At 37.0% G+C, this 18,219-nt stretch overlaps 1 protein-coding gene across 5 annotated transcripts in view; it reads right to left on the bottom strand.

The window, feature by feature from the left end:
• USP48 (ubiquitin specific peptidase 48) overlaps positions 1–18,219 on the bottom strand; it is a 67,368-nt gene that overhangs the window by 24,968 nt on the left and 24,181 nt on the right. For 2 of the 5 annotated variants that reach the window (XR_009539063.1, XM_060141175.1), the window contains exons 9-14: positions 11,879–12,058; positions 8,833–8,961; positions 7,994–8,143; positions 4,324–4,521; positions 3,294–3,408; positions 2,243–2,373 (exon numbers count right to left, since the gene is read on the bottom strand). Coding sequence is in view for 4 of the 5 variants with exons in the window: in XM_060141175.1 (XP_059997158.1) it covers positions 2,243–2,373; positions 3,294–3,408; positions 4,324–4,521; positions 7,994–8,143; positions 8,833–8,961; positions 11,879–12,058 (903 nt within the window). In the remaining variant the exon portion in view is untranslated. The remainder of the gene's footprint in view (positions 1–2,242; positions 2,374–3,293; positions 3,409–4,323; positions 4,522–7,993; positions 8,144–8,832; positions 8,962–11,878; positions 12,059–18,219) is intronic. The other 3 variants (XM_060141176.1, XM_060141177.1, XM_060141178.1) reach the window with 3 other exon arrangements.

Genomic DNA, 18,219 nt, shown 5'->3' with positions numbered 1-18,219 from the left:
ATATAATTAAAACTTTCCTTTTCCTATTAACAGTTCTCTTTCAACATCTGCTTCTACTTGTCTACACTGTGACACCTGCCAGCTTGTACTTGTGTATACCAGTGAACATGATCAAATAAAAGAAGTCCTAAGTAGCGGGATATTAGAATTCTTATTCATGGATTTTCCGGGTTAAGCACATAACAGACTTTTAATACACTTAATATACATAAAGAATATTTACTAATCATTAAAAAGCTTAAGCAGAGAAATGGGCAAAGGAAAGACATGACCAGATAACTCTGTCTCCTGCCTGTTTGTCTGTGTCTCTCTCTCTCTCTGTCACATAATGTGAAAATTAGGCAAAGAAGTAGGTACAAGGACACATTTCCTGCATCTGTGTTTACATACTAATTGTAAAAAACTGAAATAGGTTAAATAAATATATATTCATACAATGAAATGTAGCTGCTAAATTTTTAAAAACTGTCTTGGTAAAGGATGATGCACAACTGTGCCAATAACAAGCACCATTATAAAAAGCCACTATTTACAGTGATTACACCTGGTGAAAAGACTTTTTTTACTTTGTTACTTCTACTCTGCTTCAAGCTTTTAAAATCTTTGAATGGAGGAAGGGGGAGAAGAGGAGCATTTTACTCTGAAAGCGGCATGAAAAATATTTTTAAGCTAGGACATCAAGGCATTTTCTATTATGGCATCCAACTTTCCTTAAAATGAAGGGTCACTGGAATCTAGAACATGACACAAATCAACCTATCTATGAAACAGAAAGAATCGGTGACATAGAGAACAGACTGGTGGTTGGGGTGGTGGTGGCAGCATGCACTGGGACTTTGGGGTGAGCAGATGCAAACTGGCATATACAGAATGGATAAACAAGGTCCTGCTGCAGAGCACAGGGAACTATAGTCAATATCCTGGGATAAACCATAATGGAAGAGAATATATATATGTATAACTTAGTCACTTTGCTGTAATTAACACAACATTGTAAGTCAACTATACTTCAGTTTTAAAAATAAAGGGCCACTGATATGTAAAGAGGCTTAAAAGAGCACAAAATATTTAACATACTGGGTCACGTCACACTAAAAGTATGTTTTTAATCTTTCTTTTTAGTGAGGTGGTTGATGTACAATATTAAATAAGTTTCAGGTACACAACAGTGATTCACAATTTGTAAAGGTTATATTCCATATATAGCTATTATAATATATTGGCTATACTTAAAATATCTTTTTTAAATGATAGAATAAAACTGAAACAAATGTTAAGTTCATGAAGTACACAGCACAACAAAATACTTTAGCCAAAAGAAAAAAATCACTCATCAAATTTGAAAATGTTTAAAAAAAAAATCAGTTTAAAATTATTAGTGGCTCTAGTGTTTTTACAATCTCAAAAATAAAGCAGTGATATGGGAAGATCCACACCAAATAAAATGATACAAATGTTCAAATGCAGAAAATACAGAATATTTCAGTAAAAAGGTTAAGAATATTAAAATAATAAAATATATGTATATAAGTACTAATATTTGGAGATAATATTAAGTGAAATAATTGCTTATGGATCATTAATTGTATATGAATTAGTAAACTGATCAAACTACTGATTTCTATTTTAAATCTAAAAGGTTTTAATGTTTTAATTTCCCATAATCTTATAAAATACTGATTACAAAATTGGAATTGAGTGGTTGACTCACTTAATATAATTTCCTATTTAAAAGCATCGCTTCAGAAAACTCAGAAGAATTTATAAGTAAAAAGCTATTCAAAACCTGCTTTTTCTCCTGGATGAAAAATGCAAAGTTCAAGCACATTTAACTTGACGAAGTCAGCCTGTTGGCGTGGCTAATAATCTATAACCAAAATGTACTGAGCTAACAACATACTATGCAATTTGCAGCAGACTTGCCTTTCTTAAAAATTTTAGCTGGAGCAAAATTAAAAGTAATTTTGCTTGGGATTAACTAGAGAGACCCTAAGCCCAAAGCAGGTCATAAAGAATGCCTTATGCCATAAGGAATGCCTCTCTTGAGCTGTTGAGCCCTTGCTCACTTTCAATAGCTTATAAGTCTTTTTATGTGTTCTGAGACATTTTTGAGAGCTTTAGACTTCAAAAAAATTGTCTTAGAAATTACGTGGATGGGAATCAAAACTATTTTACTACAAACAAATGCTTACAATTTTGTGGTATGATTCACAACCATCTACATACAGGTTTTAAATACTACCTTTATTCAAGGTGTTGCCATTCATTTTCCCACTGCTTTGGTCTGCATCGCCATCTTGCTCATCCAACTGTTCAAGAGCTAGCTGACGCCAACTGCGTAAGGAGGATTTCCCTACCCAAAATCCATCATTGCTGTGGAAGAGAGAGAGAATGTAAAATCATGCAAGTGACATTTCCTAATGTCCTCCTCCCTTCTTTCCTTGTAAAGGCCACAACTAAACTGAATTAAAATGTTCAGTATTTGCTGCTGTGCACACAATTTTTTTTAACCTATTTCCTCATTTTGGCCATTTTTACTCTTCATATTAAATTGCACGTATAAAAAATACTTTGCTTCCATCCTAAATCTTACCCTGCTACTCCTAACCCTCATTTAAATTTATGCCAATCACACCAAACAACTGGCCACTTTCCTTCACTTGATTACTACTCAAAACTGCATATAGCTGACCCTTCAATTGCATATAGGCACTCACATATATATACACAAACACATTTAGGCCACTCAGGAGGCTGTTTATGGAATGACCCAAAACAGTGAACTAGATTGATATTTCTTTGGGAAATATACAACTTAAATTAAACCCAAACATCATAAATGCCACCTGAGTCCAGAGGTGCTCTACAGAGTGCGGCTCAACAAACTCCAAGAAGCCTGTATGTTCCTGACAAGGATGCACCACTGGGTACCCCTGGTTAACAAACTTACTTCAGCCTCTCTAAAGGGGACACCCCAGGCCTGCTAGAATGGTTTTCCAACATAAGTATTCCACAATTCCATGTCAGAACACAGGCGAGCACCTTGCCTTAGCTTGTTTAGGCCTCAGATGCACATCTCTGCTTCAACCTTTCTAATGGATGGAATATAGCCACAGGAGCTGTGCCTCAGCCCTCTTTATCTTTGCCACAGCAGCAGTCACCATAAAATTTACTCTGCTGTGGCCAACCACTCATCACCCTTCTTTCTTCCAAAGATCCCAAGTCCCTATTACCCACAAATAATAAGCTACTTGGTTTTTTAGCTTATCAAACAATATACACTGTGAACATACCCCTTTACTGTTGCTTTGAGCAGATTATTTACAGTTTTATAATCTTCATTTAGTTGGTTCTTCAGACGCAACACACGACAACGTTCTACTACACATTCCTTACACAGGGCTTTCACTGAGACAGAGAAAACGAAAGGGAAGAGTGTATTCACATATAAATTTCCTGTTAAGAAAATGTTTTCAGCACTTCATAAAACAATGAAGAATTTTAACCCAAAGTCACAAATTTTCACAATATAGCAAATTGGTATATGTTCTAAATTATTTTGGTGACATAAATATCAAGACAGCAATAGTGTTATCCTGCATAAAGAAAGAACTATAGGACATAAAATGTTATAATATGCTATAACTATCTATGCCAGAAAGTACATTTTACAAGATTTAGATGCAAATTTTGCAAGACCACCATCAAATGATGGAGGGTGTAAAGGAGGGGAGGGTAATCAATATATCTGACAACTATAAATGTAATGTTAATTGTTTAAGACCTTCCTGTGGGTATCAACCAAACCAATACTCTGAAGAGTACTGTACAAAATAACAAAACACTAGATGGCTTTCTCTAATGTATCCTATTTTGTCTGTCTTGTGAGAAAAAACACACAACAAAACTGAATAAGCAATTTCTTTTCTAACATTATAAATATACTGTGTATGACGCTGCTTAATTTATACTTGACTTAGCAAATCTTTTTTTTTTTTTTTTGCGGTACGCGGGCCTCTCACTGCTGTGGCCTCTCCCGTTGCGGAGCACAGGCTCCAGACGCGCAGGCTCAGCGGCCATGGCTCACGGGCCCAGCCGCTCCGCGGCATGTGGGATCCTCCAGGACCAGAGCACAAACCCGTGTCCCCTGCATTGGCAGGCAGACTCTCAACCACTGTGCCACCAGGGAAGCCCTAGCAAATCATTTTTGCAAACTGCAAGGAATATGGTCTAAGCACAGTTTGGGTCAAATGATCATAAAGATCATATAATGCAGACTTATTGCATTACTCTTTTTTAAGCAGATAAGACATCTCGAATTACCAGTTAGTCTTGGTCCTCCTCCATATCTACTATAGAAAATGTCTGCCGCATATTCAGATATTCTCTTCATAATCGATATTTTATCAGGATGAAGCTTATCGTGGGAACACAGGCAAGCGTGATTATCAATAGGCTTGGTGGGTGTCGATTCATCCAACCACTTCTGCAGCCACTCAAGAGAGACAAATTCATAGGGCTCTGAGGAAGAAAGCAAGGGAAAGAGCCTATGTATTTTTACAGCTTTTTGACTAAGCGATACATTCATTTTCCTCAAGACAATGCAAACTCTTTCCAAAGTTAGCAGAATCAGAAGAATCATTGTTCAGGGAAGACGTTTCATGAGTACAGCACAAAGCTCCGTTTAACTAGCACTCATCTGAATTCAAGGAGCTGTGCACGGGAGGGACGAGTCTGCATGGTGCCCTATAAGATCGGCTGGTATTATTAACCACATTCTACAAAAGAGGTTTCCACAGAGAGAAGTGTCTTGCTTGATAGCACAGCAGAGCTCTGATCAGGACACTTGGTGACTACAAGCCACACTCCAGGCCAGCTCGCAAATCACATAACCTCACCCCCATAACGATTTTCATAAACACTTGTCATCGATGTGTGATAATACAACTGAAAGTTAAAATGAGGAGTCTGACTAGGTTCTAAGTTAAAAATTAACCTCATCAGCTATAACCGCACTTTCACAAGGCCGTTTAAACCACTGAATTTTTCTTCACCCAAGATGATACTGATGTTGATTAAAAGGTAGTTGATTTCCCCATCCAAATCCATATCACAATCAATTCATTACATTATTATGTATTTCAGGAAATTAAGCTATTTTAAGCAACTTCTAGGATGAAGTGCACTGGAATCGAATATTATCAATTCTGAAGTTGCAAAAATTAAAAGATACAACCAAACACCTCAGAATGTGTTTTAATTTGGGAAAACAGAGCCCCAGAGTTCCGTAAAAGCCAAAATTAAAGATAAAGGGCCAGCTTTGATTACTTACAAAGATCTCCAGTGAGTCCCAGCATAAAACATAGAAGAAAACATACAGAGGTTGAATTTATATATTTGTATTATAATACTACTTCTGATGAGATCTGAGGGATAGACAATTCAACTCAAAGCCCATTTTGACCAATTTTACACTTCCCTGAGATTTACAAGTCTAAAAACTAACTTCCATTTTAAGTTTAGCATAAAACATTTCAATTTTTACAAAAACAAAATCCAGAACTGTTGGATCCCTTATTTGTGCTAAAACTGTACATCATAAACTGAGAGACTCCTAACTGATTGGTCAGCTCTGATGCAGCTGCAGAGGAAGAGCTCGTGACTACAAGTTGAGACCAAGTTCTGCCACCAAGAAACTGAACTTGAGCAAGTCACTTGAACTCTCTATGCTTCAGATCTTTTATTTGTAAAATGAAGGTAATAATACCTGCCTTCTACCTACCTCACAGGGATGCTGTTGAATGTAAAAGATAGGATATGTGAAGTATTTTGAGCTTTTATGGAAGAAAAGAGATATAGAAAAGTTAATCATATATTCACACAATATATAAATGTGGAGTAAGATTCAGCATAGGTTAACATGGTTGTGGCATTTTACAATGTATAGTGGTATGGAATGATCCCTATCCCAGAGAGCAAAATACAAGTCTTAGCATATCTAATCTTTTCCCAAGGAAGAGTCCCATAGGTTAAAACTTTTAGTAATCTCAAGGCTATTGATGTAAGATATGAAGATTAGAAAAATCTTGAAAGAGCTGTAGCAATTTCTACCAAGGGCTTCCCTAACAATCGGGGTCTAGCACAAGTCTCAATAATTAAAGTAGATTCTGCTTGTGGAAGGTTTTTACACTACAGATATTTCTGCACTAGAGAGAGACGCCTGGCAGGTTCTCACAGATGTTCTCCATTATTGTGATGCCAAAGGCATGGAGAATCAACTAACAGGAGTAAGAACTCTATTAAGTTGGGATAACAAACTGTATAAAAATCTCAGCATCTGACGAAGCGGGAAAGCAAGTGTTAAAATATTTACCAAAGGGAAACGTATACTATGGTTCAAACTTATTTATATATAGTTTTAAATGCCTGGATTTTGAATAGGAATTTGTTTTGGAAAGTTATAAAGTCTAGAAAGATCATGGCATCAAAAATATTTGAAACAACTTACCTAAAGATAATTTAGGATTATTTAGAGATAATTTATTTCAACTTAAATAAAAAGGGCCAAAAGGGTTCAGGTTCCCAGTGAGGTTTATATTTTAGGATAAATGACCCTTCTTTTAGTATGTTCACAAAGATAAGATTTAGAAAAAACATAAGACTGATTGGCAGCACAAAACCATGGTCAGTAGCTTTGAGATCTGACTATTTTAGGAAAACATGGACTTACTATCATATAAGGTTACTATAAACGGGAAAAAATTATAAACCTCATAATTGGTAAGAGTACTGATAACATATATACATATTTAAAGAACACAAGCACTGGTTCTTATAGACGGAATGAAAACAGGCAAGAGGGCACACAGTGTAAACTTGACACATAACATCTTTGGACCATACAATTTTAAAGAGTGATTCTCTTTAGTTTATAGACCCAGTAAGTTGCTTTCTTTTGTCCAGTGAATACAGGAAACCATGAATAAGGTTCAGAAAACAAATTTCTAGGTACCAACTCCTTTGAATAAATTTAGAGATCTGAATTACATGTTCATTTCCAAATTGTTTCCAATAAAACTGAGGTCGGTCTACTTATTTAGGATAATCCCAACCCTTGAAGCAGAGTTAACAGGTTACAAAGAAAGGTCAGAATCAAATTAGGGTATAGTTTAGACAGAACTTTTGAGAGATATTCTTACAGATGTAGCAATTTATATTCATCTTTTGCTTAAAGTAATACCAGTAATGGAAAACTGAGATATCAAAAAGACAAAACCACAAGTACAATTATGCTTGAGTATTTATTTTCTAAAATTAGTAAAACTGCCTCTTTTTAAAGTAGGAGTTGGGTATGGGGAATTGCCTATGAAATGACAGAAAACATGATTACAAATGGCATACCAGCCTTAAGGAGTTGAGGTTTCCTTTTTGAGGCATTAGATAAACTTGAATAAACATACACAGTAAAGGAATGAGCTGGACTGTGTGGGATAATTCTTAAGAAATTAGGGGTCAGCAGAAAGCTTTCCTATTCTTAGAATATTTGATGCTAAATTTCAAAATAATCTAACAGTATCATAAAAATAGTACTCATATAAAAGAATGCCTGTTAATACTATTAGGGTACAAAGTACACAAGGAAATAGACTAGGCAAGTTGCTTCCACAGTAGCCCAATCTGATTTTTCTTTCAAAACAAGTTAATGCCTCACAAATCAGAAATATCTACAAGAGTTATATATGCAGAGTGCTGACCTAAACCTCATCATTTATTAAGAGCTTCCCATTTTTAAAAGTACACGATAATGAAAACTATACGGAATGCTACACATTAAGTTACTGTTGGTTTACATAGTAATTGTATAGTGCACAAGCTGGCATTAACGGGTTATAAATAAGAAAGGGCAGGGGAAAGTTTGTTCATACACATTTGTGAACATAAAAGAAACAAGGCACTTAATGGCAACAGTGCTGTCCCAGAATATCTTACAGACCAGCTCCAGCAGGTAACCTTTGGTACAGCTCCTTAACTTCTTCATGCTTTGCTTTTCCTTTATCCACACTTTGCTTACGCATCTCGGCCATTTCAATACACCACTCCTCAAATTTGGAATTATCCCGATCTACCAGCTCTTGAAGAAAGGCTATTCAGAACAGAAAGACACAAAAACCTTTATCCTGTTTTTCAAAGACAAAGAACCATGCTGATTTGTAAATTACAACAAATACTGGCTAAGATTTTGGTGGCAAAATCCTACTATGGTCTCCCTACAACCTGCAGGCAGAAGTAAAACTGAAGACAGACCCTGGAATAATACCAGGGGGTTTCCCTACCCGATTCTGCATGACATCATCAGCCAACTGGAAGCATCAAATGGGTCAGAAACACCATTCAAAACACATGGTGCCACAGACAGAGCAAAGCACAGTATTAGGTAAAATGACAACTGACGACTGCCTTCAGCCAAGCAGCAGCTCTTCCTTTCTTATATTAAATCTAGAAAATTTATAACTGGCTAAAACCCAAAACTGCTTTACAAAACTGAACAAAACAGAACCAAATTGCTCTTTAAATTCATCTTTATAATCCACAGGAATTTTTTTAAATTGCTTTTGCTTTTCTTTAGGGGCAGTCAGTGGAACAGTTCTGTTAAAGCCTCCTTTATCATAAAAACTCACCACTTTAAAGCAAATCTGTGATTATATACACTTTCACCATTTACCATATGCAACCAACCTACCATAATAGATAAAAGCAATCCGTTCTCGTCATTGACCTTTGAGCATGGTATTCTAAAATACTTGCCTTATGTAATCCTGGAAAATTGCTCACCTGGTACCTGAATAGTCGTGTTGGGTTTTTCTTGAGCTTGTAGTCTATAAACCAACATGTACGCATTTCGAGAGCAGTGAGTTCCTTTGCCACACTTGGGTTTACGTGTCTGGGATTTAGAAGGTTCTGCTGAGGTAAGAGAAATCAAAAGATGACTAAATTAGAATGCCTAGAGTTTATTCATTCTTTTGCAGGGGAGGGGGAGGGGGAGGGTCATAGAAAACAATTCCTAAAATACGAACTCAAAATACATTAAAAGGCAATACAAATTTAGCAGGCTGGACAAATATTTTAATGTTTAAACAAGTTACTAACCCGCATTGCCTGCCATATTCCATTTTTAAAAGCTGAAAAGAAAGTATTCTTTTTCACAGTGACAAACCTGAACCAGGAAAAAAAAAACAAACCACAAACTATTATGAGTTTATTTTACTGTTGATCTTAAATTACAAAAATAAATCCAGACTTAACTGTGCAAAGAAATAAAATGGAATGTTCCTGAAAAAAAATGAAATAAAATGCTAAGATTAGCCACTAATCTCTATAAATTCAGAAGCAAGTGGAAAACATTCGTGTTTTACATGGCACATACATCACATGAAGGGGATCTTCAAATTGAGTCTGATTACCCCAGGATAACCTTCCAATGGGTAGGAGGTCATGCATAGCTCTGAGGAAATCAATTATCAGATCCTCAATTGACAATGTATTTTTCTAAAATTGTTCAGGTTTCACTGATGGTTTCCACCTCTCCTTTCAGTCATCTGCCTCCCCACCTTACAAAAGAAAGATATAACCTCTTCTTACCTGTGACAAAAAAAATCTTATCTCACCAAAAGATATGTTTACAGTAAAATTTTGCAGTTCAATTTTTAAAAATTTCTAACACACTTACATTGGTTTGATCAATTATATAGTTTTATTTAAAAAAAAAGAAAAAGAACACTCAATCCAGAAGTACTTTCTAACTATTTAGAGCTTTATAGCTACAGAAAACTTAGTATATTCCATTAGAATGAAATTCTATAGGGTCAGTGTAATGGAAACACTAGTATAGGATAAAAAGGAAACATAAAAAAAAAAATCCTGTCATAAAAAAAGATCAGTTCATTTAACTCTGAAAAGGATGACATGGATGTATGGAATCTATATGTTATGTAGTTTCATTTGGATACAACAGTAATGCTGCAGTTTAAGTTTCAATATTTATAATTTGTCAGAAGTTACATTATTTGAAGCTATTTAAATTTACAATGAAAAATCCTGGATTTTAAAATGTGCAATGAAATACAAAAGTTGTTCAATATTCTTATAGGGACTACAGGAGCAAGTATGTTTGAAGACCACAGTCATAGGGAATTAAAACTGTCAGGAGCATGTATACAAAGAAAAGACATTGGTCATTCCTAACTAAAAAGTTAAGATTTAAGATGTTCATTGGGCTTCCCTGGTGGCGCAGTGGTTGAGAATCTGCCTGCCAATGCAGGGGACACGGGTTCGAGCCCTGGTCTGGGAAGATCCCACATGCTGCGGAGCAACTAGCCCCGTGAGCCACAATTACTGAGCCTGCGCGTCTGGAGCCTGTGCTCCGCAACAAGAGAGGCCGTGATAGTGAGAGGCCCGCGCACCGCGATGAGGAGTGGCCCCACTTGCCGCAATTAGAGAAAGCCCACACACATAAAAGAAGACCCAACACAGCATAAATAAATAAATAATTTTTTAAAAAAATTTTTTAAAAAGGGAAAACTCAAAAAAACATGTTCATTAATTTGTATAAGATGGAATATAAAATGATTCATAGACGTTCACAAGAGAATATAGTAATGACTGACTAATGGAATTTAATGAATAAGTATTTTCTATTTTTGATAAAATAGATAAAAGGAGCAATGTAAGCTGCATATAATGAGAGGTATTAAAACATTGGAATGGGGGCTTCCCTGGTGGCGCAGTGGTTGAGAGTCCGCCTGCCGATGCAGGGGACACGGGTTCGTGCCCCGGTCTGGGAAGATCCCACATGCCGCAGAGCGGCTGGGCCCAGTGAGCCATGGCTGCTGAGCCTGCACGTCCGGAGCCTGTGCTCCGCAACGGGAGAGGCCACAACAGTGAGAGGCCCGCGTACCGCAAAAAGAAAAAAAGGGTATACATAAAAAAAATAGAAAATACTTCTTCCAATTACAAGAATAGAGCCACCACATGGACCTCTGCAGCAAGATTCCCCAGGCCTTCCTGAAAGCCAACCTTAACTGCCATGCTACTCCACCTTGGGAAAGAGGTACTGATCCTTTAAGAAAGAAGGGTGGCAGGAGACACACACCTACTCCCAATCCTTTTCTCTTTTCGCATCCCATTGTCCAAGCCTCACCCCAAAATGACAAATACGGTAAGAAAGTGATGAGAACCTCAGCCAAGATGGCTCCTATTGGAAGAGCAGCCCACTCCATTCGACAAAAAATGGGTACGGAGCCCACGAAAACCGAGGTGATGAGAGCTACACACTAGAATAATACTATTTCAGGAGGTATCGTTTACAGCAGACCTCATCACTACAAAACAGCAAGCAGCTTATTCCCCAGTGGCACTGCTCCACACTCTAGGGATGGAGTAAGATACTTAACAGAGGGGGTAGACATTGCTCAGGGAACAAAGTTCCCCTGCTATACTTATTTCCCCAAAATAAATTTCCTGACCCAGAGAAAAGGACTACAAATCCTACTATATTACATCTACTACTCATAATTTTTAGCTTAATACTCACCATCCTCTTCCCTAGCTGCCCACAATTAACCTGTTAATTGAAAATTAAATTTGTGCCTTCAAACTGTACTGAAAACATGACATTATGGAAACCATCTCTGGAGCAAAATCATTTTTTAAAAAAATTCAAGCATTTCTATAACAGATGTTCAGAGATTTCATGTGTTTAAGAAATGCAAATAGACTTGATAGTCCATAACAATCTTGGGCCATAATAATTTATCACAAACATTTCTGGTAAAAAAAAAAATTATATTTTAAAAGGGCACTCACAACTTAAAGGTTTTACCTAGATCTTCCTCAATCCCTAGTTGTAATTTCTTCCCCTCCATCTTTTCTATGTCTTCGTCATTAAACTTATACCATTCACCAGACTGTGGATCTTTCACATGGGCAATGTAGTGACCGGAATAAGCACTCACTCCTCTGTGTATGAGGACTGCACTGAGTTCATACACATAGGACCCACCTAGGGAAGGAGAAAGGGGAAAAATGAAAGAAATTTTGGATAACATTATTTCTTCTTATATCCTGAGCCTGAATTGTAATGATTACAATTCTTTATGCATCTGACAGAGTTCAAAATATGTCACCTAAGATTTAAAGAATTTAGTCTCATAAAATAAAGTAGCAGGCATTGTTTTAAGCAGCTCACTGTATCAACTCTCCATTCCCTCTGCAAAATATACAGGTGGAAAGCTACGGCATTCTGGGCACTCAGGGTTACGAAGCTATTCTGAAGTATACTTTCCCTTCTGCATTAACAGACTGAGCCATATGCTAACCAAGAATCAGTTGTTCATATTTTCCAACTTATTACAAAAATTAACTACACACAAACTAATAAGATTTGAGTGCAAAACTAAAAAGCTATTGTTTCTAGAAAAAAGAAAAATGTTTTTTAAACATTGGAGATAAGTCATTAAGGAAAATTGCTTTCAAAATAGGTGTAGACAAGGGAATTCACTGGTGGTCCAGTGGTTAGGACTCGGTGCTTTCAATGCTGATGACGTGGGTTTGATCCCTCGTCAGGGAACTAAGATCCCACAAGCCTCGTGGCACGGCCAAAAGAGGGGGAAAAAAAAAATCGGTGTAGACGAGACAAATAGAAAATACAGAGAAAGAAACAATAAAAATCTAGACTGGGTTCTGCACTCAGATTTCTTTATGAGTCTTTTAACTTATTAACTATTCCACTTTAAATAAACAAAACCGGGGCTTCCCTGGTGGCGCAGTGGTTGGGAGTCCGCCTGCCAATAAAGGGGACACAGGTTCGATCCCTGCTGCGGGAAGACCGCACATCCTGCGGAGCAATGAAGCCTGTGCACCACAACTACTGAGCCTGCGCTGTAGAGCCCGCGAGCCACAACTACTGAGCCTGCGTGCCACAACTACTGAAGCCCGCGTGCCTAGAGCCTGTGCTTCTCAACAAGAGAAGCCACCGCAATGAGAGGCCTGCGCAACTCAGCGAGGAGTAGCCCCTGCCTGCAGCAACTAGAGAAAGCCCGCACACAGCAACGGGGACCCAATGCAGCCAAAAATAAATAATAAATAAAATAGATAAATTAAAATAAATAAACAAAACCTACATATCACAGCCTATCTACTATGCACATGGTTTATGCAAGAAGAGAAGGCTTTATCCATACATCAAAATATCAGCAAATGAAAGAACATTTACGTTTTAAGACAAAATATTTTTAAGTTTGAAAAATATCTTTTAAACATTCTAAACTTAAATTATAGGGAGGAAAATGTACTTAAAGCAATCACTGCTACTACATTTTATTAATAAAAATTAGAAAAATTCATCAGCAATCCTACAACACAGACATAACCACTATTAATATTGAAACTTATAGATTTTTTTCCAACAAATATATCATTAACATCTTTCCACATCATTAAATATTCTTCTGAAAATTATTTATAGTGACTATATACAAGTACCACATTATATTGAACCACTCCCTCACTGCTGGACATTTAAACTGGTAGCATTTTATGGCCATTAAGTAATTACCTTTGTCATAAAAATCTTTGCACACATATCTTTGTTTCATCACTGTAATTTCCTTAAAACTGCAAGAAGTCAGTCATAAAGGTATAGCCAGTCACTCATTCAACAAATAATAAACATCCTAGACACTGTTTTAGGCATGGAGAATACAGCAGTTGACTGAAATGACGAAGTCCTGCATTCCTTTAGCTCAGTGGGGGAACGCGGTAATGCAGATTAATACCTGAAGCAAAGCTCATCTAACCCCCCCCAGCTAAAAATAAATTTAAAATACTAAGATAAAAATACTTTAAAATCTTTTAAGATGCAATGATCATCTGGCAACAAATGAAGAATTCTCAGAAGCCAAATACTATGTGAAGGCAGGAAGCTAGGGAGGTTAAGGAAAATGAAACCAATTTTCTCCTGAGAGTATTAGGTGAAACTTTATCAACTTCAACTGTTGTTTTCACATTAAGAGGTTTGTGGGACCAAAGCTAAGATCCTTAAAAGGTGAGGAGTCTAGAAGAGGACTCACATTGTGAAACTAGGGTTCTTCAGTTTAAGAAATAAGGAGAAATGAACCTACCCTGCAGAGGAAATAGTAGGAAAAAATTATCTGCCTTATACTTTGACTCTTGGGGTGAGGAAAAAAATATCTGTTGCAAGTTTTTAAGAATCAAGCCCTCATGAATATTTCAACCAAGAATTCATACTACCTAGGAAGACAGAAAAACCTCAAGCCAAGAGTGTAGTTTGATGTGGTCCTAGAATGAGTGACAGTTCTAAAGAATATGAATTCAGTCCAACATACACATAAACACACACAAACACAACACAACACAAAACACCAAGGACACAAGTCACTATAACTGAGAGGCAGGAAACAACAGGTAAATAACCCATGAAGTTTTTCATCTCAGTTACTGGAAAAAGTAAAGTAGAACGTTATGTTTAAAGAAATAAATGATAGAATAAAAACTAAAAGTAAGGAATGAGATTATAAAAAATGAAAGTAAGATGTGATACAGAACCAAATCAAGCTTCTAGAAATGAAAATTACAATAACTGAAAGTCAAAACTCTACACAAGTTTTAACAGCGCAATTAGGTTTGCCTAAATAGAGAATCATTAAAGTAGAAGGTAGGCCTGAAAAAAGTTATGTAGAATGCAGGACAAAGCAAGAGTTAGGAGACATGGATGGCAAAGTTAAAATCTTAATACATGACTAATGTAATTCCAGAAGGAGAGATGAATGAATGGAAAAGAAAAAAATTTAAGACATAATGGTTGAGAAATTTATCCTTTAGGGAGGATAAATACACTAAAATTCAACCCAAACAGGTCACAGTGGCACTGCAAAACACCAAAACAAAAACAAACAAAAAAAGATCTTCAAAATCAGACAAAATAAAACAGGTCACCTATAAAGAAACAAGAATTAAACCACAACCAACTTTACAACAGCAACAAAGGAAGCCCTAAGACAACAGAATCTCTAATTGTACTGAGTGAAAATAACTGTTAATCCTTAGAGTAAATTTCACAACAAGAAATAAATATACTTCCAGACAGTATGCTGAAAATAACTTGATACCAACAGACCCTTACTAAAGGCATTTTTACAAACTTAATTCAAGTGTTCCAGTTGGAAGGTCTAGAATATTAAAAGGAATGATAAACAGAGGAGGTAGGTAAACTAACACCAATAATTCTACAGATAATAAGGCATCCTATGAGGGCTAGTGTGTGTGTGTGTTTGGCAGCTGAGGGCTAGTGTGTGTGTGTGTTTGGCAGCTGAGGGCTTGTGTGTGTGTTTGGCAGCTGAGGGCTAGTGTGTGTGTGTGTGTGTGTGTGTGTGTGTGTGTGTGTGTGTGTGTGTGTGTGTGTGTGTGTGTGTGTGTGTGTGTGTGTGTGTGTGTGTGTGTGTGTGTGTGTGTGTGTGTGTGTGTGTGTGTGTGTGTGTGTGTGTGTGTGTGTCCACACCAAGCAGCTTGCAGGAGCTTCCTTCCCCAACTAGGGATCGAACCTAGGCCCCTGGCATAGGATTCCCCTTATCAGTTTTTTTCTTTACGGTAGAACTAAAACACATATGAAAACAATAAACAACTTAGGAGAATATCGATTTCCTAGTGGTTTGAGGTCCTTGTACTGTTTTTAGAGGGTAAAGTTGTTAACTCTAAGAGTTAGGTATGTTATAATTTCCAGGTTAATCACTGAAAGAACAAAACAGTAATAGCAAACAGCCCAGCCCAGGTTGTATCCACCAGGTGGGCACTTCCACACTCCACGTTTCGGGGCTTACCTAGACTCACCTACCCACTCTTCTTTCTACTACACTGCACTCTCCCAATCACTTCATGGAAAAGGTGAACGAGAAACCACCTCTCCACTCCCAACCTCAGGTAAGAAACAACCTCTCCACTCCCCAACCTCAGGGAACCTAAAGAAAACTCCTTAACCCTGAGCAGAACAACAGAAAGAGAATGGGGGGAAATGTCATGGGGTTAAATTGGCCGGGTTCTTATAGCGTGAGTGAGCAAGGGAACCTCAAGTAGCGAACTTGATCTGTGATGATACCTAACTAGTAGGGACCCCAGGTGCCTGGCAGAAAGAAACCTGAGGTCTCTCTGAAGGAGGTGGCTTCATCCCAGCCCTAAGTGAATCCCCGTAAAAAATTTTCCAGGGACTTCCCTGGTGGTCCAGTGGTTAAGACTCTGCACTTCCACTGCAGGGGGCGCAGGTTCGATCCCTGGTGAGGGAACAAGATCCCACATGCCATGCAGTGCGGCAAAAATAAAAAATAAAATAAAAATTTTCCAGAGATAACCAGGTACGGAAGACATGGCAACATTAAAATAACCAAATCAGACAGCAAAAATAAACCTGAATAATATTCCACCAATATCAGTCATGGATTATAAAACTGGGCTCTCTATGTTTAGAGAAATGAGAAACTTGAAAATATATGCAAGTGACAGGGAACTATAAAAAGTGATGTAAATTTGAATTAGAGGAATTAGGAGTGTAAATAGATGAACTGATCCAGTTAAAAGAGCAAAACTGTCAGATTGGATTTTCCCATATAAATTTGAAATTCTCCAAAATAAAAAGGTTAAGAAGACAGACATACCTGTGGTGTTTTTCTCCAGGGATCAATGGCCCAGATGAAGGAGCAGAGGAGGCAGATTAAGATTTAATGATGGGTTAGATTTCACCTGGCTATATCCCAGGAGGCAAAAGGGTAAACTAAACTATAATGTTTAGGGGTACAAGCTTACACGGTTAAATGCTAAAGCAAAAAGACAAAAAAGTGATTTCCATATAAGTCAGATTACTGGCTATATTTCAGGAGGAAGGAGATTGCAACTGGGTGGGGCACACAGGAATCTTTGGAGTATTGGGAATGTTTTTTCTTGACCTGGGTGGTACTCGTGAAGATATTCACTTTGTGATAATTCTCTGAGCCATACATTTTTGTATTTTAACTTCGATGAGTGTGTTACATTTTATAATTTTAAGAAGAGGAGGAAAAATAGGATGGAATAAGATGTATGAAATTTAAACTATGGAAGAAAAAGGTAGCTATGACCCTCAGAAGGACTGAGGCCGAGTGAAAGACAAAATCACTGAAGGAGAGTAGTTGTTAATGAGGTCAGCTGAAGACTGTCTACAACAGTGGTACTTAGTAGTATTCCCTAAATTATTAATGACGACAATAAACCACAGAAGGATTAGCAGTTAACTGTGACTCTACTACCAATAGACATCACGGCTTTCATTATCACATTATCATTGTTGCAGATAACCTGATTTTATACTTATCAATTTACTGTACTCATCAACTTAAGAATTACAGTGGTTTTGACTACTGGAACCTGTTCTTTGGTTTGCACTTATATTACTGTATTACAAATTTGTGTCAGTATTTTGATAACTACATTTAAATGTAATTGGTTTCTGGGACTTCCCTGGCAGTCCAGTGGTTAAGACTTCGCCTTCCAATGCAGGGGGTGCGGGTGCGGGTTCAATCCTTGGTGGAGAGCTAAGACCCCACGTGCCTCGTGGCCAAGGAACCAAAACATAAAACAGAAGCAATATTGTAACAAATTCAATAAAGACTTCAAAAATGATCCACATCAACAAAAATCTTTAAATGTAATTGGTTTCTTCTAAAAGTCTATGAATTTTATTCAGACTCTTAAAATGGTCTACAGGGATATTAAAATCCCCAAGAAATATGGCAGGAGTTAGAGGGTAAGCTGCTAAATGTTCAAGGTATGAGAATCCCTCTGTCTACATATCTCCGTATATATGCAGGTTCACTATTTAAAGAAGCAAATGAATTCTCCTTTAAAAAATAGATCATCTTTTAGATCTATCTTTTCCACTTTGTGTGGGTATGTGTGTGTAGACATACATGAATAAGAATTTAGTAAAATATAAATACTGGTTATCTGGGTGATAGAATTACAAGTGGCTCTTATTTATAACTCTTCTTTATGCTTTCTGAATTTTCCTAATTATCTAGAATGAACCCTGTGCAATTATAACAAGTTAACTTGTTTCTAGTATTCTACCTATATGAGGTAATACATTTGTATAACAAACATTACAAAAGAGTGTGAACA

The sequence above is a fragment of the Lagenorhynchus albirostris genome, chromosome 2 (assembly GCF_949774975.1).
Source record: "Lagenorhynchus albirostris chromosome 2, mLagAlb1.1, whole genome shotgun sequence".
NCBI classification, from domain to species: domain Eukaryota; kingdom Metazoa; phylum Chordata; class Mammalia; order Artiodactyla; family Delphinidae; genus Lagenorhynchus; species Lagenorhynchus albirostris.
The sequence above is the reverse complement of the archived record's forward strand: the minus strand, read 5'-3'. Positions and strand labels throughout refer to the sequence as shown.